The sequence below is a fragment of the Morone saxatilis genome, unplaced genomic scaffold (assembly GCF_004916995.1).
Source record: "Morone saxatilis isolate NCDOM2014 unplaced genomic scaffold, NCSU_SB_2.0 Contig8, whole genome shotgun sequence".
Taxonomy (NCBI): Eukaryota; Metazoa; Chordata; class Actinopteri; family Moronidae; genus Morone; species Morone saxatilis.
The window spans coordinates 8,793,784-8,816,718 of NW_023340257.1; the positions used below are offsets into that span (position 1 = coordinate 8,793,784).

Genomic DNA, 22,935 nt, shown 5'->3' on the forward strand with positions numbered 1-22,935 from the left:
CCACTTAATACCCTTCTCATACATAGCATGGAGGGTGGAGGTTGGGGGTGGGGGTCATTGCACAGAGGATGTTATGACCAGAGGCTACAATCCTGCTCTAGTCCTCCACACTGGGCCAGCTCGGCTTATCTTGGAGAGAAATAGAGAAAGAGAGCCATCTAGGGAAGAGGACAGAGAGAACAGTAGGGAGGGAGGGAGGAGGGGAGTGGGAGGGTAGAGATCCTGCGCCTGCTCACTATGAGCACAGCAAGTGCAGCTTTCATCCGCAGCGGAGACTGAGGGAGAGACGGAGTGAGTTTGAGCGAGCAAAGAGAAGCTCTGAGGGACAGTGTGATAGCATGATAGAAAAGACAGTTAGAGAGGAACAGCGATTAGCCATGTTGGCATTTATCTACAATTGCAAGCCCTTCTACCTCTGCTGCATGCTGCAGTTGTGTGCGTGGTGAATATTGCGGCGCAGGTCACATACTTCTCTTTTGGGAAAACTGAAGAACCCCAGGGAGGTGTGAATTTCTGGCACAATCGCTCAGCACTGCGGCACCTCGACACAAGCGAAGGAATGTAACGGAAAGGTGGGCAAAGCTGAGGATCATCCTTCCAGACTTCAGTCCCCAACAATCCATCTGCCTCTGCATCCATTCCTCCCTTCTTCCCTCCGTGCATCTCTCCTGCTCTGTGTATGGGAGGTGAGGCTTTGGCAGGCTGTCAGTCAGCATGCGGCGCTGTGAACGGGCAGCCCAGTGCCCACAACACGCTATGGATGTCAGACACTCCTCGCTGTACTAATGAAAGGCTTCAAGCTCGCCTGGTAAGACTGAATAGAGAGTTGTATTCCTCTGATTGTGTATTGGAAATGTAACCTGTTTTTCGGCTGTGTAGCTTTAAGGCTGTCATGTATGCAGAGCACAGCCTAGCCAGGGACTAGACTGTCTGCGACTAGTGTGTGACCGTTTTCTGGTATTTTTCTGAACTGTGGTTGTACTGACATATGTCATTCTAAGACCTCTCTTGGCAAGGCTGGTAAGAGCACATTAGATAAATGTGTGCTTATCTGTCCATCTCCACCTGTGCGTTTCTATATGCTTATGTAAATCTCCAGAAAATGTTCCAGTATGTAACAAGACACCACTAAGCTGTGGCCAGAGTGTGTATATACAGTGCAACCAGTGTGGGCTAGTTAGGACTTTTTTTTTTTTTTCACAATTGACTGTGGCGACCCCGCTCTGCTCCCCTCTTGCGGGCTCAGTGTGAGCGGAGCAGCTGAGGAGAAGCGCTCACGTGGCTGCCTGGAAAAGAGCAGACACATGCTCCCTCTGCCTCTCCCCGACATTCCCTCTCGCAGTCTTCCTCGCTTGTTTTCCTTGTTTCCCCTCCTCATCTCACATGGACGAAGCAGATCCACATCCAGGTGGCTCTGTTCTCGCTTTCTTTTTTAACCTGTTTTGCTACGGTGCGTGCTCCCTGTGCACTTTCCCCTCCATCCTCCCTCCTCCTCTCCTCTCCTCTCCTCCCCTTGTGTTTGTTTATGCTCCTCCTCCTCCTCTTGCCTGATATTTTTAGAGACGAATTACAGAGCACTGCAGGAGGGAAAAAAAACCAGAGGGGGAGCAGTTTCAGCAACGTGCGTCCCGCTTCCTTCCTGCTCACTTTCAAGAGGACCTCTTCTTTTCCCTACAGGACCTCTTCTTTTCCCTGCCTCTCTTTCATTCTCTCTATATTTGTCTGTGTCCTTCTCTCATTTACATCCCTCTCTTCTCTGCTGTCTTCTTATTTTTTTATGCCTCTCAAATCTATCACTTAATCCTCCACTCGTTTTTTCTTTAGGCTGTAGACTGCAGCTTTGAACATTTCCTCTGAGGGCTTCATAAGATTAATCAGACTGAGTGCATACTGTATGTGCGTGTCAGGCAATGTGTCTTCCTGTTTCTATGTGTGTCAGACATCCAGGGCCTCTTTATCATTCTGTAGCAGAGAAACACTATTCAACCTGCCGTCACTTAATCTGTATGCAGCGCCGTTATAGACACAGGTTACTTTACCACTGTACAGCCATCTGTTAGTATCCCGTAGCGTGCTATACATGGAGGTGAGTTGTCTGGTTGGCTAGCTGGGTATAGTGCATGTAATGCTGTCATGTTATATAACTGCACATTTGAATATATGCCTGTGGTTGCTCTCCTAAAGTACAACATGTTTTTAAGCTTTTAATCAAGAAATGTGTTTCTAAAAACTAGTTTCAAACATGGAAAATGGTCACAAAGCTTCTATTCAGCTGTGTTTCAAGCAACCTTAAAGGAAAACAAATAATCAAGAAGCAAATGATAAGGTACTCCCACTAGTAGATTCATCAATGAGAAGAACTAGCTGAAATCTCACTCTTGTTGTTAGTGTCTATCAGAGCAGCATTTGGTTTTCTGTGTGTGCTACGTAAGCAAAACGGTGTGACCTAGAGGTCATTCCATCAATCAATACCTCAATAAGAACATTAGTTGTCATGGGTGTTATAAACCACTAGCTGCCAGTGGATTATCAGTGCTAACTGGTTTAGAGCTCTTCATGTATTTGATTGAACTGGACTGTGATTCTTGTAGTATTTCAATGCCTTTATATTTGTGCAAAGATACTTGTTCTTAACAATTTTATTGTTTGTTGAAAAATGAGATAGCTTAAGGTTATGATGTAGTTCTGATTATTTAGGCATGCATACAAAAAGGCTTAGCCTAGATGGGCTTAAAAGATGCCACAAATGAATGTAAAGCTGATTCAAAGCACATGCAGTTGGAAATGATGCTATAAAAAGTCCAGAAACACAGGGAAGCAATTCACATAATTTATATAATCAGAATTTCAGACCTTCAAGTGTGCAACAATATTCATAACTTACAACTAAAGCATATGTAATTCCAACCTACTACAGAAATTCATTAAATAAATTAAAAAGTCCTTAGTGCCATGGCAGGCTTACTGAAGTGTTAGGATTTGCATCAGTAGCCAGGCTTTGTTTTAAGGTTTTTAAGGTTTAAGACTGTTTTTTAGGCATATGGTCCCAAAAGGATCTTTACATGTAATAAAATGACATCAAAACAAACCAAAGAAAAAGTAGTTGAGTCTGAACTTATGAAAGTGTGAGTAAAAATGATTGGTCTTCGTATTAAAAAATGTAATATGTGATGTACAGCACTGTGAGTTAATGTCAGGGCGAGTGTCAAAAGAGTTTTCAGATTGGAAACCAGGCTGCCCTGTTGGGTGTATGTTTGTCATAGTGCATGCTGTGATTAAGAGGCAGGGTTGGGGGGATATTTTTGCAGCATTACTTCCTTGTCAGAAGACGAGGAAGAGGCAAGAGAGCGAGAAAGCAACCACATGTGCGTACATGCATGCTTGTGAGTGCGAGAGAGAGAGATTGCTCAGGATTTGGCAGTGACCCCAGTGTGGGGATGTTTGCTCTTGATATGACATTTGGTGTGACTTAAATCTGCACACAAACACACACACACATGCACTCAGACACAGATGTGCACACACAGCCAACAGCAGCAGCTGTAGCAACAGCAAGGCACTGACAGCAGGCTAGAGCTTACTCTCTGCACGTGGCACCATGGACAAGCCGGTTGTTGCTGCAGGACAGCTGGACAAACTGTGAGCGCGGACTTGCATACATAAATGCCTTTGTGAATCTGTACCCCAAACTTGTCCGGTCAGTTGTTCATCCCCTTTATCTTATTGATTGCTGCCAATCAGCAGGCAGAGGCACTGTATCATGTTGTGGTCACAAAGCAGTGGGGCAACCGAGTGGAACACTGCAGAGAAGTCTCCCATGTGTGATTTCTGCTTTTATACGCCTCTGAGACTGCAGATTTTAGCTCAATCACATTCACAAGGGTGCATGCGTCTACACTAGGGCTGCACAATTAATCGAAATATTATCGAAAGTGCAGTATGGCCAAGTGCAATATGCAAATCACAGAAGCTTTTTTGATAAAGGTAAAATATGTGACAAAACCACATTATAATGAAGTATTGTAGTGCTGCAGAGATGCACTGGCTACAAATCTGGTTCTCCAGATTTAAGAAAACACATCATTTCACATCATGATTTTAATAGTTTTTTTTGTGAAAATTAAATTTGTGATTTAAAAATAATAATTTCAACACTAATGTTGAATCCTATCGTAATTGCAAGAACTGTCCAAATAATCGCAATATAATGAATTTATCATATCGTGCAGCCCTAGTCTATACACAAGTACAAGTTGTACATGCTGTCATACACAGAAACACATGATGCCTCAGATCCTCACATACATGCATGCCAACCACATCCCCAGGTGTGTCTCTATTTTAGACTGACTTAAAAAATTTAGCTCCCAGGCATCTGCACTGAGAGGATTCATTTCAATATGTAAAGTATGAGGGAGGGAGAAGGAAAAGACCCTCTGCTTTAGCTGTAGGTGAACTACTGATCGATCGGCTGGTGCTTTTTGATCTAGTGCGGTCATCAGAAGTGATGATTAATCCCCTTTCCTAAAAAACAGTTTCCACTTGCTCTGAAAACAATATCATAAAATGTCGACGGCAGAGTTTGTTAGGAATGGACTGGGAGGCTCGGAACCAACTGCAGCCTCACAGATAAAGCACTGCACCATCAGACTGGGCCACAATGGACTGAAAGTTCACAGCAGGGGCTCTGCAGTGAAGAGAGACTGCAGAATTGTTTGCCTCCTGGCCACAGCTTATTAACTCCCTCTCTCTCGTCCCCTGTCCCATTTTCCTTTTTTTTATTGCTGCATCCTTCCCATTTGTCATCACTGATTATGCTGTATAGTGTTCCTCGACACACTCCTCTGCCTGCTCCCAATATAAGCAACTTTTTTTCTGTTCGGGATTGAGATGATATGATTGACATGATTGACAGGCATTGATTTTGCAATGGTTAATAACGTCAAGAAAACTGATGCTTGCATAGCACTTAATGATCAAGGAAGTAGGTGTGAATTGGCAGTAAGTGTTCATGTTAACAAGGAAGGAAGACAAGGAAGGCTTGGTTGTATTTGCATTAATCCTACAGTAAAATGTTATGTATTTATTTAAAAAAAATTCTTATCATGGACAAACAGGTGCATTTACTTCCAGGCAACGTTTACAACATCAGTCATACCTTGCTGTGGGAGGGAATGTCCCTGTTTCCCTCAGCCTCTATCAGCCTCATTATTAATGGACTGGAAGTTGCGTTTAGGGACACACACTCATATGTACCTCCTCCCTGATGGATGTCTGATGAAAGGACATCACATTAGCGTTCCATACACTTGTTTCTCCAATAAGGCCTGTCTCAACAATAAGGCCATTTTCCATTATGCTTTTAAAAAGCACAATCAGAAGCTGCTCCCCTCCCCCCTGCCTTGAATCCCTAACGCTACTGTACAACGGCAAAAAATAGCTTCCTATTTACCTAACCCGGTCGCCTTTTAGTACTGTAAACGTTGTGTGTTTCTGTATACATACAGGTGTCATATACTGGTGGCTGTTTTCATATAATTTAGCTACCTTATCTAGATAGATTGTCCACCAACTCTAGCACTGCCCTGTGTGTTTCATTTTACCTGCTAACATTTAGCATAAACAGCTAAATGTGAAAAAGTGGAAATGAACTTTTTCCTTTAAATGTTTCCAGGTTACATGTTTATATAAAAATACTAATTATTTGACAATTTAAAAAAAATAATACAAATATATACAAATAAATGCTAGTGAGAAATGAAGTCACGTTATACCACATTTTGACTAGGAATGCAATTATAATTATTATTCATTATCGACTAATCCGCAGATTATTTTCTCGATCAATCAACTAATTGTTTTTGTTTGTAAAATGGTGAAAAGTGGCTGCTATAATTTTCCAGAGCCCAACTTGATAATTTCATATCGCTTGTTTTAGACAACCAACAGTCCAAATCCAAAAATATCCATTTATTAGATATCAAACTAAGTGTTTTTAATGCACAGCTGGTTGACAGTTTTAACTCAAAGGCCACTGTGGCCTCAATATTACACATTAACACATTTTTGGTCATAGTCAAGGATTGATGTAATTATGGCAACGTTTCACAAAGATGTTTAATGGGATACAATAAAATGAAATGATATTTCCTTATATACTTTTGACAACAAAGCACTTTTTTGGCCATTATTCAACACCATAACTTGGAAACAGAAGGTCGTGACCATATTTCACAGTTGGCCAGACACAGTTGGTGACGCTCATGACTCAAAGGTCATTGTGACCCCAAAATAGGTTTTTAGCCATAGTTTACAAATGAATTGGGCAGATTTCACACACATGTTGACTGGGATGACCCACCAATAAGTGGCACAGTATGGACTTTCATCTTTCCATTTCGTCCATTCTGCCTTCCATTTACTGCTTCATTCTGAATTTCCAAGCATCATTGACTGCAAATGACGTATTGCAGCGCGCCTAGATAATTGTGATCTTGTGAGTGAGTGAGTGAGTTTCACCTCAATCCCTTCCAAGTATTTACTGCACAAATTATATGAGTCTGGACAGACTCAAATGTAAATTAATGTAAACAGCAACTTGACTGGTTGGTGGTGGATTCAAAATTCTTGGTTATCATTTCTGTTCATCGACTAATAAATTACCTAATTTCAGCTCTAATTTTGAGGATAAAATCGACGGCAACGTAACACTTCTTTTAAGACGTTAAAAGAGTTTTAATATCCTTGTACTAAGATCAAATACGCACACTCTCCGTCTTACCGCTCCTCACCCTCTCTTCGTCGCCCAGCCTGCTTCCTTCCGCCTATATATCCCCTGCAGATGGCAGTGGCTGTGAGCCGTCCCACTGGGACAGCGTGTCCCACAGGGGTTTAATCCGGTTGCCAGTTTCCTGTACCCTCCTGCCCCTCTCTGACATCACCAACCAGTCCTTGATTTACCTCACCGGGCTGAGTTGCTCTCTTGAATTTGAATCAGTGTGTTTAATTATAGCTGCTTTTAAAACAGGTTTTTGTACCCAGAGGTACAGTAGGTCGTAGCTTCAATAAGAACCCAAAAATTGTTACACGCTACTATGTTAGGCTGCCACACATTGAGGATAATTAAGCATTTTAATTAAGCCTGGGACTAAATGCTAAAGTTATGCTTGTGGGATTGGATTTAAATAGTTTTAGGAAAGGTAATGACACACAGTGGTTTCATACTGTTTCTGCTTGTTTTTTGTACAATGTGTTGTGTCATGATCTGTCTTTTTGCCATGAGTAAAATGAAGATGTCAGCCGTCAGGGCCCCACTGATACAACTCCTGTCACTCAGAACATGTTTACAGCAAAGTGCACTTAAACTCCAGGGCTTTAAAGATAACTAATTGCACGCACACACACACACAAACACACACCCTCCTCCAGCCCTCTCTTTCTCCCTCTAGTTGGGAACACTTCAAGTGGCGGTGCACATGAATGGCTTGACGGGCTGCCATGGCAACTGCACGGCCGAGACACAGCCAGGCTGACAGACATTTCCGACCCAGCCAGGCGTCGCCACATTGATGTTGCCATGACAACTCTGTAAACAGCACGCCTTCCGGCTCAAAAAGATGAAGACATTTTTTCGGAGTCGTTAACATTTGGGGTGTGTTCGGCTTAAATCTACACCAGAATTAATTTGAAAAAATGAAACTGAAACAATTCAAGCTTGTCAGGTCTGTCAGTCATAAGATGAATGAATAAAACCTGTGGCTGTTCATTACATACCATATCTCCGAGTGTGGGGTCAGTTTGACCATCTGCGTTTCCCTTGGGTGCAACAACAGTGAGAACAGAGGTCCCCTAAGTAGGTCAGTTGTTGGTGTGAGGCTGGGCAGGCTTATCTGGGCACACAGTGGTCCGGCTCAGTGGACCAGCTCCCTTTGTTCCACAGCACGGCTGCGCTCAGTGCTCCCACAGAGGCAGCCAGCATTGCTGTAGCCTCGGGGTCAAGTCTTTCCAGCAGCAGAGCTCAGGGCTCTGTTAGCTTCTTTATAGAGATACAGAGGTGATTACCGACTGTGGTAATCTTTAAGTGTGTGTGTGAAAAGATTACTTTAAAATTACCTTTCCTGGCAGGTTCATGTAAATAATCATTGTTGTTTAGGGTTTATAAGATGTTAAAAAAAGAATGAGCAGTGGAAACGCTGTACCTTATTTTTTAATAAAACAGCTTTTGTGATAGTTTGACTTTAACAAGTAAACAGCACTTTAGCTGTCATCTTTTCATTTATGTCTTAGTTGATTGCACATGGAAACACCAGTTAGTTCATAAACGCTACAGTAAATGCGTAATCCACCATAACCCTTGTAACCCAATGTCGGACATCCAGTCCCAGCCCTTTAGATAAAGCCTGTCGGGGTATGGGGGACATTTTCTTGTAAGAGATGATTGATTTGTATGGATGTTTGAAATTAGGCCTCATCCAACTTCCTTACAGGCTTTAAGATTACGAGGTCAATCAAGCTAGTCAAATTATTTACATTTTCTAACTTTAAAAACATACATACATACATAATAACACATTATGTATAAAAGAGGATTTAAGAATACACCTAAAGACTAATTGTGTGGAATATTCCAAGTTAAATTTTTAATACATGTCAGTATTGATATTGTAATCTATATAATAGACCTTTTCACAGCAGAACACAAATAAGTTGAATCATGTCATAGTGAAGGATGTGACTTATTTTTTTTTACTTTTTCCACTACAGATGAGACTGTAACGTTCCTCAAACTAATACATGAAACCAACATAAATGTCATCAAGCATTAATTAGCATTTTCTTTTGCCAATCTTCTTGGAAATTTGGTTCACATTTGCACTGCATTTGGATGGAAACCTGACTAGTGTGACAATGAGTCAGCATGAACAATACCAGGACCCTGAAACTGAAGCAGCTAAATGGAATTGATCCATCATTCATTTCATTATTTACACCTGTGCTTTTCTTACTGTGACAATTTAACATGTCTTCTGCGAAAAAGGTCTATCAAATTTTTAAATCTGATGTTGTTGTCGATGTTGAATAAAATACCAGGTTTGGATGATCCGCTCAATTTGAACATACTCTAAGGAAACATCACAGTCTGTGTAATTTGTAACTGTCACAAACTTCATAAAAAATAAACAAGAAGAAAAGTCTTTTCACTGCCAAAGGGGAAAATAGGTTCATCTGAAGTTGAAATCACCATTCCCACATGTATTTAGGAGCATATTTAGTTGATGTTGCAGTCGTTCCTTCAAATACAAAAAAAAGTGAAATCAACTGAAGTAAGCACTTTACACTGCGGCAGGAATAACTAATGACCAAAGTTGCACTTGGCGATGCGTTGAAATTCAGTTTGATTGCCTGAGGATCTGGATGACACACACCGTTTGAAATAGATGATAATGATGCACAATGGATAATATTTCATATTTTCTGTCATTTATCTTTATTTATTGGACCATTCTGCACAGTTGAGTAGCTGTGGCATCAAGGGACAATGAAATAACGAAATATATGTGTATGATGTGTTTTTTAATGGGGCATTCATTCTTATTATTTGTTTGATATTGGCAAGATACAACAAGCATCTAATGCCACAGGTTTTGCAATACTTTTTAGATACTTTTTAGATATCCACTTCTTGGTACCCTAGAGTCAATGTTCTGCCACATTCAAAATACTTTTGGATTCAAGACTAGGGCTGCATCCAGCGATTATTTTCATTATCGATTAATCTGCCGATTATTTTCAAGGTAGATCGATTTATCATTTGGTCTATAAAATAGTGACACAAGTACAAGTTGATGTCTTTCAGTGTCTTGTGTTGTCAGTCCAAAATCCAAAGATATTCACTTTAATATAATACAAAACAGAGAAAAGCAGGAAGTCTTCATATTTGAGAGGCTTATTTGCATGAAAAATTACTTTGATTACTCGATTATTACTATAGTTGGCGAATATTTCTCTGTCGATCAACTAATCGATTAGTTTACTAATTGTTGCAGCTGTACTCATGACTGATGTATATATTTCCATTTACTTTTGCAGACTTTTCTATTCTAGTTTTTAAAGGAAAAGAAGTTGATTTGCTTGTGTGAGGGTGTGTCTATGTGGAACCCACAAATTGTGTTTACCACAAAGCCTAGTCTAGCTTATTGTGTGATTTAGAAGGAGCTTCAAATGTAAAGTAACCTGAATGCCGGTGATGTCAGCCCCTCCATTCATGAAACACATGAATAATTGAGAAAGCAGCAGGCTCAGTGCACCAGCACCAAGTAGAGGTGGAATGCAAAGTGAAAGCCATCTCTTTCCTCATTTGCTCTGTCTCTGTCTCTCACCCTCCCTCCCCTCTCTCTCTCTGTCTCTCTCTCTATCCGCTTGCACATTCATCCTCAATCTCTTTCCATCTATTGTCAGTCTGCAGCCGTGAAATTCTGTGAACGAGAGGCTGAAATCGCGAGAGAGGAGCCTTGCTTGGATACTAGCGGATGCAGTAATCAGGCAGATGATCCGACGGTTGGGAGAGCGGCAGAAAGAAAGGGGGGAACAGAAAGGTGCAGGTTGCTAGAAAGAATGGGAGCTTATCTTCAATTAGACAAAGGAGGAGAGAGGGCATGATAGGAAGAGAAAGAGAAAGAAAGTGTCTGATCTTCCAGCTTCAGTGGTTTCTCTCCATTTGCCAGGAAAATACGTTCTTTTTATCTCCCTCTGCTGCGTCCGCTTCCTCGTCCTTTTTCCCCCCATCCTCCTGGCATGGTCCAGAACTCGTCCCCCCTCCTTCCCTTTATCCCTCTCTCTTCTCTCCTTTCTCCCCCCTCCTCTTCCTCCAAGCCTTCTCCTTCCTCTTATGCCTCATCCACGGCTCCCGCTGCGTGAATGAAGCCGTTTGACAAGGGCTGATCGCTGCGGAGCGGCTCTCTACATGGCTACGAGCAGGTTAGTGCTGGGAACAACAGCGTGCCTACCTGCCTGCAATCAGGCAGACTTAGATGGAGCCTGCATAATGATTAGTTTCCCTGCTTGGCAAGATCAACATGTACTATTTAGAAGGAGAGTCCAAGGGGAGGGCAGCTGCATCTCAGACCACCAGTGCCTCTTCTTTGGCAGGTGGCATTAAGGGCGATGTAAGCTGGTTATTAGGAGATCAGAGCTGGCCAGGGAAGATCAGTGGCCCTAAGCCTGCTAAAGAAAATCTCCCTGCCTGCCTCTTCCATCTCTCTCTCCATTTATCTGTCCAGCTACCTTTCTTCTTTTACACCAAGAGAGAAAGGAAAGTGCAGCGCGTAGTCTTTGGGATGATCCGCTGGATGAACAGCTCATTACTGGGGACTGACTACGAGGACATGGTGGTGTTTGAGTGTGTAACGGTGGCAAACAAGGGCTGTCGCTGCCTTGAGGGTTGCTACGGCGAGGTGTTGAGGGACTGTGTCTTTCATCAGGGGTATGACAGGCTCTTTGATGCATGTTAGTGCGGACAGTATGAATGGGTGGGGTAGGATGGGTTTGATTATATAACGTATAGTTCTTGTTGAGTTTGTTGTGTTTGGTAGATTATGTGTGTGATTTTGCTAAGTTTATCGTTCAAGCATAAACAGAGTGAGCTGTGATGTGTTTCTGCAGTACGTGGGCGTGTGTATTCGGTGTCCACATTCATGCCCATGTTTATGTCTGCTTCTGTGTACTGTATTCGCATTCCTGTCCGTGCATGCGCAGGGGTTGCTGGTGAGCGTGGTGTTCCTCATGGCCTTTTCAAACCAAGCGGAGCCGAAGGGCCACTGCCAGATGGGTATTTTCCAGGGTCAGCAAAACTGTGAAAACAAGCGGGGCCCTCAGAAAGGCCCGGAACTCTGTTCTATTGTAAAGCTGAACGATTGGACAGCTTGAGCCAGTTGGATTTAGAGCTTTAGAGCTTATTTAAAGAAAAGACTGTAACAAAGTGGCACAAGCAGCATGCTTGTTTCTCTTTTATTTATTTTTTTCTTTCACTCTGTATGTAGGAACTTGACCTATTTTGAGTGACTCTGACATGCTGGGGTCCTGTCTGATCCACACCTTGAAGTCGTCTGTCTATCTGTCTATCTGTCTGTCTGTCTGTCTGTCTGTGCAGAGCTCTGTAATGCAGATGAGTTTTGTGCTTGAGCCTCTGGGACTGATATCTCTCGCACAGTATGCAAATGAACATGCTTTGCTGTACAAAATTTTTGATTTTCTTTTAATAATTAAGTAAGATGTTAATAATACTAGATCCAGTACATTTAAAAATGAAAATAAGCTTTGAGTAACTGTCTGTAACCCTGTAAACCTTTTTTCGATTTGCTGAGCTAATCAGTTCAATTTTCCAACTCTTTAAATTCTATATACCCCAAACCCATGTTAGTATTCTTTAATATGCAGTATGATGTTTAGCCTACCAGCCTTTTTTGGAGAAACTACAATGAATGTAGCCTTAATTCAGTTAAACTAAATATGTTGCATGTATGAATTACCAAAAGAAATATATATTATATATACTATATACTATACTATATATTGAATCTTTAGATGCAGAAAAGTATTACAAAATATTAACATCCATAAATTTGAATGACTGATATTTGTATCAAAAAGTTCAGAAATCAATCATTAAATGTGCAAAAACTAAGCCCCAATGGGCCGTGATGCAGTGTCTCTCACTTTGCCTCCCTGCTGTATTTCCCGCTCAGACAGCATCTCTAACAGCAGAGCTGGTGAAGTATATTTAGTCACACACTCTGAATATTTAAACCACTCTCTCTGTTCACTGTTGCTATAGTGATATTCATTCTAAGCTGAGCTTTGTTTGAGCTTTGTAGTTGTGCGGTGCTCTAAGTGAAATGGCTTTTTAATTGTTAAATTGTTGTCAGCTCTCTTTCTCTCTCTACAGTACATCATTGAAGTCTTTGGACCACTTGATCAATGCAACTCTATAACTCAATAGCTCATGTGAGTGGTGCCAAAAACACCAGTTTTCATAAGTGAGGCACACATTCCCATCACTCACTCAAGCTGTAGTTTATTGCTATATTTGATTCCAAGAAGCGTTTTATAAATTGAAGAGACTAGTATATTGTTTTTTTCATCTTTACACAACCAATCAACTTGTCCTTTATGGCATCAAAACTGTCATATGTTTCTCGTAATAGACAGCTACTGTACAGGTGGCAACAGCTGTGTCTATTGTTCTACAGCTGAAGAACTCATTGTGCTTTTTCATTTAATTCCCAGAGCATTACAGTCCAGAGATAAAGCCCCGGCAGGTACTCTTCCTTTATGTCAAACTCTGTGTTTTGTTTCATGTAGCCATTACTAACAAAGCAGCTGTGATAGAAGCTTTTGTCTGCTCCTCTGCAGGCTAGCGTCAGCTGCATGTTCACTCTATCCACACCACCATGCTAGTTCAAAGAGCAAACTGTGAATGACTGATATCTGGCTTAGTCATCCATTTGCTGATGATGGATCCTTGTCCCCATTGTTTACCGCCGTGTATCTGGAAAGGCGAGGTGATCCGTGAATTCCTCATCTTCTAAAAACAACAAGTGGGGTTTCCTGTACCAGATGAAATCCTGTTGCTTGCTGGGTGGAGGGAAAGTATGAGAGATGATCCTCTTGTAAATGTTTTGTTTTATGTAACATTGTTTTTTTGGGCTTTGTTACCCAACAGACCCTAATCATAAAAAGTATTGCTCCTCAGCCAACCTTCAAATTACTTTGTTTACCACAATATAGCCAATATAAATGATGTATCTCATATTTTTGTGTAGTCCCAAACCCTTTTGTCTAAGAGGCCAAACCACTGCTAAAACCTACATGAATACATAATATTAAAATCAAAAGATTTTAGTTGTGTAGTTAATGACCTAATGGGGCTTAGATTTAAGCTCCAGTCTTGTACCTATCCACCCTGACCTACAGTGTGTTAGGGGTAGTGTGAATGTGTGTGTGTGTGTGCTTTTCAGCATATGATGAAAGCTGACCAGTCATCATTAACCAAGTTAGGATATATTACATGGAAAACCAGACCACTGGCACATTGTATGATGGTGCCATCTTTGTCTCTTTGAAACTGACTAATGTGTTTGTTAATGTTTGGGTGGTGCTTGTGCATTGTTTGCAGGAGAACATGCAGTGGCGGTGGATGCAATTACTTGAGAGTTAGGAACACAGTGTGTGCAGTATGTCTGTGTTATCTGCCAAATGTTTCTATGTATGATGGCATTAACGGCAGATTATTTTTGGGTGGCCTGTTCGTGTGCTCTTGGGATGGATGAGAGGGTGTGGGAGACGCCATGAGATCCACCAGTCCCAAGTTCAAATGTAAACCTAGTAAGAACTGTTAATACTCTATAACGAGAACCTTTGCAGCTGGTATCCAGAATATTTTAAGTATAAAAATATGACTGATACATCCATCTGTTTTATTTGCATAAAACACTACAAAATGGCACACCAACCATGATTTGAGACTCTGCTACTGAGAAATTTTGATCCTTTTGTCAGGTTGTTGTACCTGTCCTGGTAGACAATGCCAATTGTCAACAACGTGTGATCAGCGTTGATGAGTAATCACCTCATCATGCGTACCTCTCCCAATCAAGATGCACATGGCACAAGTACAAAGGCAGAAGCAACTATTTCTAAACAGTTTTTCAACCCAACTTGAGCAGGATACTGACCAGTTAAATCACTTCTTTACATTCGCTGTCTGATCCGTCTTGGTTTACTACTATGATGTGCCCCAACTGACCAAAATGTAGCTTTAAGTAGTGGCATAAGCTTTAGAAAGAGTGCTATCTTTATTTATTCAGTCAAGAGTGTAGACAGAAGGGCAGAGTATAAAAAGATCAACCGAGAGAAGTCCCTTTGGCCATGACAAAGTCATGATCCCTCACTTCCAACTCAGGCATAATGGCCAGTTTTTTTAACTAGATTCAACCAGAGCCTCTACAAGTGTTTTTTAAGCTATTTTTAAGAGTGTACTTTTTAGTACTTTTTAATTGACCAAAAAGCTGCTCCCAAGAGTAAGCTGATGACCTTGGACAAGACATGTAGACATGGCCACAAGCAAATATACAGCATCTCTAATGAGATGGCCACAGCATACGATGATGAAAGTATCCTGGGAGGAGATAACCCATTTTATTAATGTGTTGCGCTGACCAAGGAGAACTGTGGCCCAGTGTAAGAAATGGTTCAGTGATATTAGACAAACAGAACCGGAGGGCCAGTACCTGACATGTAGCCACAATTCCCTCTCTCGTGTCGTGCTACGAACTGACCACCACTGAATGACATTCACATTTTAGCCTTATACTGTATGCATAATGACATTATCAGGACAGACAGACAACTGAAGCCAAATACCATTTGTCTTTCACGACAAAATTACATTGTTCTGCTTGATTGTTACTGATACATCCAACCTTTTTCGTCCCACATCAGTTCAAAGTCTCTACAATACTCTTACACTACACCCACCTTACTGCTCTCTTTAGCTATATAAAGTAAGAAGTAATTTTGTACTCAGATAAAGTCAGTTTCTGTGTTTTCAAAAGACAATACCCTTTGTAGCCTTATTTAGTTTTGTTGATGTTTCCAAAGATGAGGTAATGAAAGTAAAATATAAAACACTAATCAGTGATTTATATTGGAGGCAGAACACTAGGGCTGAAATAAAGACCACCTCTGCTTACATTGTAAAACTATAAAAGACTACACTAAACTATACCTTCAACAGGTGCTTTTTCACACAACAAATACTGTATATTTAATGATAGATGTGGATGTTGTTTAGGACATCATCTATTAACAAAATTGATCACAAGACAAGATGCAACAGGATCTCAGCTAAACAATTCCATGGGGGGGGAACCCTGGAAGTTAATGTGTCCGCCTCAAACAGAGCATGTGAAAAGCATTAACACCAACGTGTGCAAAAAGGGATATTGATATTTTACATATCCCATCTGCAACAACTTGAGTGTGTACTGCATGTGTGTGTAACCCAGACAGTTTCCTGGCTCAGACAGAGATGGTCATGCATGCTGAATATCAATGCTTTCTACCATCAGAGTGAGGATTTGTACTCAGACTCCATACCCTGGTGGACAACATACACCACCTGGTCATTTTAAACTGCAACTCGGCAGTAAGGAGTCGTCTTGCATTCACCTACCACTGAGCTGTGGCAGTAGTAGATGTCTACTTCAAATAATAAACAATTAATGTCTTTCAAAGAGCTCTTTACCTGCAAATGTACTCTTAATCAGGTCAGTAGGGACTAATCAGTAGTCAGTGCAGAGTACACAGTGTACAGTACAGTCAAAATGATCATCCACTGAAAAACAGACCATTTGGTAATCATATAAATTGATGTCAGAGGTACCATAATACACCAGACGTGCATTATCTATCCCCATGCATTAAACAGATGTGCAGGCTCTCTGTTGTCCTTGCCTTTTAAAATCAACCAGCTCCTGATACAACACACTGACAGTCAGACAGAAGCTGTCAACGCTGCCCTCTATGATTCAGTGCTCTGAGCTGCTCTGAAGTCCTGAATGTAACAGTAGATCAGTAATTCATGGCCACTAACAGCGGCCATTGGCTGGCAGTGACGTAATGGCTTGCATAACGCCATGTCAAGTAACTGTGCCTGGCGGGTGCCCTGCCACACAGATCACTTACAGAGCCTTTTGTTAGCTTCTGTCATTGTGAGGAGAAGGCTTCTTGCTGAGCCACTGATGTGTGTGTATGTGTGTGCACGCATGTATGTGTGTGTGTTTGTTTGTGTGTGTGTGTGTGTGTGTGTGTAAGAAAAGAGAGTGTCTAGTGCTGGATCACAGAGGCTACCTGATAGGAACTTTGTGTACAATGGAAGGACAGGGACTACCCATCTTAAGAGAACAGTCCTTCCTTGGCTGGAGAGCTGTTAGTGGAGGTATTAAAGCAAATCCCCCTGTTAAAGTCCATATGTACCTCTGTTTCAAATGATAAACTCATATGTTATAGTCCTGCTTTAAAAGCCAGAATGATGCTTTCCACCAGACATCTTATCTCTAATCATTCTTGTTATATCTCCCAGAGTGGCTTTGCTACAGCCATGCCAGCAGTTATAGTATTTCAGGGCAAAGGATCCTTAATCATTCCAAGGCCTCGTATTTTACGAGTTTTGAAATAAACAAGTTGGATGTTTTTCCAGACTTAGTACATTTATTCATGAAATTGGTGATGGGGCTCAAAAACAAACATATTGATTTCCTTGTTGCTTTTAAAGTGCAGCATTAGTGAGAAAATCCTCGGGTCATGTGTGACGGTGTCTTACTACATTTGTTAACCCTCCCTGCTGCTACTGTTGTTGTTGGTTTCCCGTATTAGTTTAGCTGTTATTAGCCAGGCTAGCACATGTTGCTTCAAGCCTATTAAGTCTCAAGTGATGTAAGCATGAGGAAGTAGTGTATGTGCTGTCCTGCTGTCCACAGCGATCTTTAAACTGCGCTACCTTGCATGGTGTCTGCACTGGTATATTCATGGAGTATTTGTATGATTTCTGTGATTTTTGAAGACTAGATTATACCGTGTCTTAACAGTTGTTTTTAAGAATAGATGAGAATGAATGTGTAGATGATGCTCTTATCCCTCTCTCTTTCTCTTTTCTACTAGCACTGCCAGTAACTCAAACAAGAGCACACCTGCCTGCTCTCCAGTCCTGCGTAAACGGTCGCGCTCTCCCACACCACAGAGCCAGGAGGGTGAGAATATGGTCGAGAAGGGTTCAGACCACTCCTCTGACAAGTCTCCCTCTACGCCTGAGCAGGTTGTCCAGAGAACATACTCCCTGCAGTCAGCAAGAAGCGGGGGAAAGAACTCAAAGGTGAGCGACCAGGAGTTGCTCCTTCTTTATCCGTTTACTTATGTACCTGTTGGAAATGAAGGTGTGCTGCACTTTCAGTGGAGTTTAAAAACATATTTAGTATCTCAGCAAGAATGCTCAACAGTGTGTCCCATCTACTGAAAAGAGCTGGCACTGTGAGGAGAGAGAATCCCAGTAGAGAACAATCACACAGCACTTTGTGCCTCACAAAGCTGTTCTAACATTTTCACAGAATAGCTGTTGTGAAAGACTTCACTGTGGGACACAAGGTGCCAATTTCACACAGATGGATTAAGGTTAGACTGGTCAGGAGAAGGCTTAAGACACTTCTATGAAACTGTGAGTTATCTCTGATTAAAGGCATAAACAGCACACATTACGACACATTGCTGTATGTGATAACTAGGCAGACGTATTTAATTTATAAAAATACAGCATAAAAACTTGTATCTGTAAATCTTTTAAAGTTAAAGAAGATATTGCATTCACTTTAATGCTAACACAGAAGGAAATCATTAGCATGAGAGTGCATGTGAAACAGTTACACAGCCTAAATAGATAGACAACAGCAAATTGAGGATAGCAGCGGAGAGCTTTTCTTTGATGTTTTATAGTGACTTTATTGACACTGTAGTCAAGGTGACGTTGCAACTCTTGCTGTCACATGTAAGTCATTCACAAACAAGTCAGAGTCGGCCCAGCCATGTTCCTTTTTTCCAGTGTAGTGACGTACCCTTTATGATTGCTTATTGACTTGTACGTACTGATATGTAACTAGCGAGTTGCAGCTATCATTCTCCCCCCTCAGGAGAGATTGCACCCTCCTCTCCATTCCAGCCTTTCATTTTTACATCCCATATACTCCCTAGTCTTTTACTCTCCCTTTCCTTTCCTAAAACTACAATTTGATATCCAACGCACTGATTTGTGTTTTGTTATTTAGCTGATTTCTCACTATTGGGATGTTTTTGTATTCATAGAAAGGGGACGCTAGAGTTAGGAAAGGATGAAGAAATCTTGTGCATCAGCCAACTCTGGGGTGAAATCAGTGATTCAGCAGACAGGCAATGAAACAGCATCTGCAGGGATACGGTGTGGTGCACACAGTTATATTTAAAGTTTTAAATAAGGTGTAGCAGCTATCAAACAACATGTCTTCATCAAAGTTACTCTGGTGAAGACATGCTAGTTGTCGAAAGGATGTTGTACCTTATTAAAAATTTACCATACTAATTAAAATCATGTGTTCAACACCATATCCTTCCTAAACTAGATGGATTTGTTGTCTCTGTTACATTTTGTTTTAGGCCCTTTTGGTTTGTTTACCTGTTAGATAGATATCCTTACATCTCACAGGTCGTGAGCTACGGTTTTGCTGATAATACAGGAGTAATATTTCCAACATTTTATCCTTATAATGTTTTTCTTCTGATTCTAAGATTGTTTGAGGATATTCAAGAAATGATTTCAGCCTGAAATTCAGTTAACAAGAATGGTGTGTTTAGGTTCACATTTTTTCAAGTCTGTCTTAAAACAATAGTCAGGTGAGGCGCCCGGTAGCTCATCTGGTAGAGCGAGTGCACCATTTACTAAAGCTGAGTCCTCACCAAAGCAGTCCAGGTTTGTTTCCAACTCATGGTCATTTGCTGCATGTCATCCCCACTTGCTCCCTCCTGTAGTATCTCAACTATCTCTGTTAAATAAAGGCAAAAAAAAAGGTTTTTACTTACTAGAATTTTCCTCCTGCTAGTATTGGCCGTGAAGAGATCCTGCCTTAATCTGAATCCAGTGGTGTGGTATTAAAAAATACACTACAACGATTAGCTGAAGTTAATGTGACGCTTCAGCAGGCTGATGTGTCTTTTGTTCCCCATCACAATTACAATGGAAGCACATTAGGAAGTGATCTCTCAGTGATCAGAATAGAAAAAGGGGGAACGATTACAACATGCAAAAACTTGTCCAATGTACATATTGACGTGTTATGACAGACTTCAGAAAATGTGACCCTATCCTTTAAGTGCAAGTTGGAGAACTTAGTGTCACTGACAACAGGTTTGCTGTGTTCTATACATGTTTCCTGGTTCCTGAATAGAGACGACATTGGTTTACTTTTCAGACATATCTGTTTTAGATCTCTACGGTGGTTGCTGCAAGCCCCTGAATGAGTTAACATAGCAAGAGCTTATTTAAGAAATCGGAGAAACTGATAGAGAAAGGTTAAAAACAGAAAAGTTGATCAGGTGTTGTAATTGCTGTCCTCCCGCTCATCTGCATCTCCCTTCACAACTGAACTCGGTGATGGATTGAGTCGTTCAGGTTATTTCACAGAAGGAGCATGTGGCTCTAATGTTTTGCACGCTCAGCACTCATTTGAGCTTCCAAAATGTTAGAAATAAGCCATGTCACTCCCGTCCTCATTTACCTTCTCATTCTGTCCTCATCTGTTTTAAATCACTCGTTGTTTTTCTCTCTTTTTCTTTCATCATTTTTTGTCTCCACAACACAGTGTGCACGCCTTCTCTCTTTGCTGCTGCTGCTACATGCCATATGATAATGTGTGCCATCTGATAATGACTGTTCAGCTCTTCTGTTTGTACTTTCAGCTGTTTCTTCTTGCAGTTTATTTCTTTTTATTTTCATTTTTCTATCTGATTTTTCTTTGTTCTTCTCCTGATTGCATGCTAGTCTCACAAGCGACTTTCCAAAGTAAGCATTACTCTTTTTTCTGTTCTTCAAATATCTCTGTGCCCACCTCCCCTCTGCCCCACCTCCTGTCTTGTGAGCTGCTCTGTGGAAATGTCCGAACCCCGTTTGCAATGCTTCAACCTGAACCCAGCTTGTTCCTGTGCACACTGCAACCGTTCCAAGCCCCATCTGCACCCACAATCATAGCAGATGGACATTTCTTAAGACAGACAACTGCACTCACTTCCTTTCCTCTCCTCTCCTCTCCTCTCCTGTACATTCCTTTCTTTTCCTTTCTGGTGATATGCACTGTAGCAAATTCCTGATTATATTTTCAAATATTTGTATCAAAAGTGTCTATAAACGTAGTCAGGATCAGAATCTGCTCTTTTTTTGCTATTCAAATGTAGAGAAAAAAAACAATTAAAAAGGAAAATACACACACATACAGGAGAAACTGAGCCTTTTTTTTTTTATTAAGATTCTGTCCGCTTCCAAGAATGAAAATCTGCTGCCTAATAAACAGTACTGCAAATAAATTCTCCTTTTCCTTTTTTATCCGCTTTGGCCTGTGTCCCGTCCTTCCCTTTACAAACTTACCCCGTTGTTACATTTTGGTAATGAGAGCTTTATATCTGTCATGCTGTGTAGCTGCCCGACTGCTGAGGGATAAACTCTTAAAAATCCTGCCAGCATCCCAGTCCAGAGCTCCAGCACCACATCATTATTGGAGCAACCTCTCTGTTGCCACATGAGAGGATCCCTCCTGCTCTTTTTACTCGCACCATGAGCCCAAAACCCCCCTCCCCTTCCTTTAAATACGCCGCAGGCTGCTTTGTCGCTTCATCCATTCAATTAAATACTTGTCAGGCTTCATCCCACTTTTTTTTGTCACTCATTAAATATATTGCGTTTGAGTATATAGGGTCTCCCTTGTGTCAGAATGTTGGAGACACAGGCAGAATAGGACGCTCAGAAACAGGAAGATCATAAGTGAGAGGTTGATATGACTAGCAGCCTCATGATTTGCTGCTATGCAGTTGTGCAGTCTGTTTCACGCACACACATGCATCTCAATTGATTACATCACTTTTCACTTGTGTGCCACGGTGCAAGCCCCCCCACCCTACCAACCCTAGTACAACACGCCCCTCCCCCCCACACACACATACACACATTTGAGCCTCTGTGGTCAGCAGTGGTCACATGACATGGCGTGAGGTCGTCCTGGCAACGTGAGCTTGATCACCCTAGCTCTAATGCAATCCAAATAAAAGAGTGCATTCAGCGAAAGGGGTGCCTCTCTGGAGCAAGCGCCATATGATGATGATTCGACAATAATCAATCCGGCTTCTCATGTAACATGCAAGCTAGGTGGAGAGTTAAATTTAGCAACATTTTCAGCGTCAGACCTCTGAAACTATCACATTGTAATGGCAGTTATGTACTTCAGAGTGGTTTATGAGCCACACACTCATTGGACCTCAGCTCCTTTCCTCTCATTTTCTATTCCTTTCTGTGTTCATGTTGCTCACTGCTTTGGTTAACATTTTGTTTTCTCTTTAATTTTCTTTCAGTATGACAGACTAAACCTGATTAAAGTAAGCATTTCTTCTTGTTTTCATTTGACCCATTGACAATCCCTGCTGGCCCCCATTAAATCCCCTGGCCCTCCACTTCCTCTGTAGCTGTTCGACTGTAGGATACCCTTGATAGTTTCAGTCCCTCGTGTCCTTTCCCATGCTTTCCATCCCCTGAATTAATGTCGTGAAAGGACCGTGATTTGTGAACTGTGTAAAATGGCTTTTTTTAATGTCTTTATATTCAAGATTCTGCATCAATTAAAGCCTGCATTAAAGTCATAAGCAGATACATTTTTTCAATCTAAAAACTGATGCCACCCTAGTATTTACAGTGACTGGGCAGGTCCATCACACACTGTTCTCTGAGTACTTTCCAACTGTTTTGTTGATTAATCTGTAATGACAAAAAGTATTTTAAAGGGCCTGCTTGCCATCGTGAGAGAGACATTTTTGATGTTTCTAACTCTGGGCTGATTTCTCCTCCAAAATTCACTTTTTCATTTAATGACAAAAGTTTAACACAAAAGATGTTCCCGAAATGTGGTCCTTATTAATTCTTCTGAAGTGAAACTTTTCACATTTCTGTAATCTACAACGCCATATGTGGTGACATTTAAACCAAATAATACAGTTGAGAGTTATAGAAACAGACCAAAACCACTGAAAATCCCAGAGGAGTCGCAGGCAAAACTCTTATTTAACTGTTGGATATTCTCTCTCTATCTCTCTCTCTCT

At 41.2% G+C, this 22,935-nt stretch overlaps 1 protein-coding gene across 4 annotated transcripts in view; it reads left to right on the forward strand.

Annotated features, from left to right (window-relative positions):
- The window catches only part of gramd1bb (GRAM domain containing 1Bb), an 83,018-nt gene that overhangs the window by 42,732 nt on the left and 17,351 nt on the right, over positions 1–22,935 (forward strand). For all 4 annotated transcript variants that reach the window (XM_035679468.1, XM_035679470.1, XM_035679466.1 and 1 more), the window contains one exon: positions 17,719–17,929. In XM_035679468.1, coding sequence (XP_035535361.1) covers positions 17,719–17,929 — 211 coding nt within the window. The remainder of the gene's footprint in view (positions 1–17,718; positions 17,930–22,935) is intronic.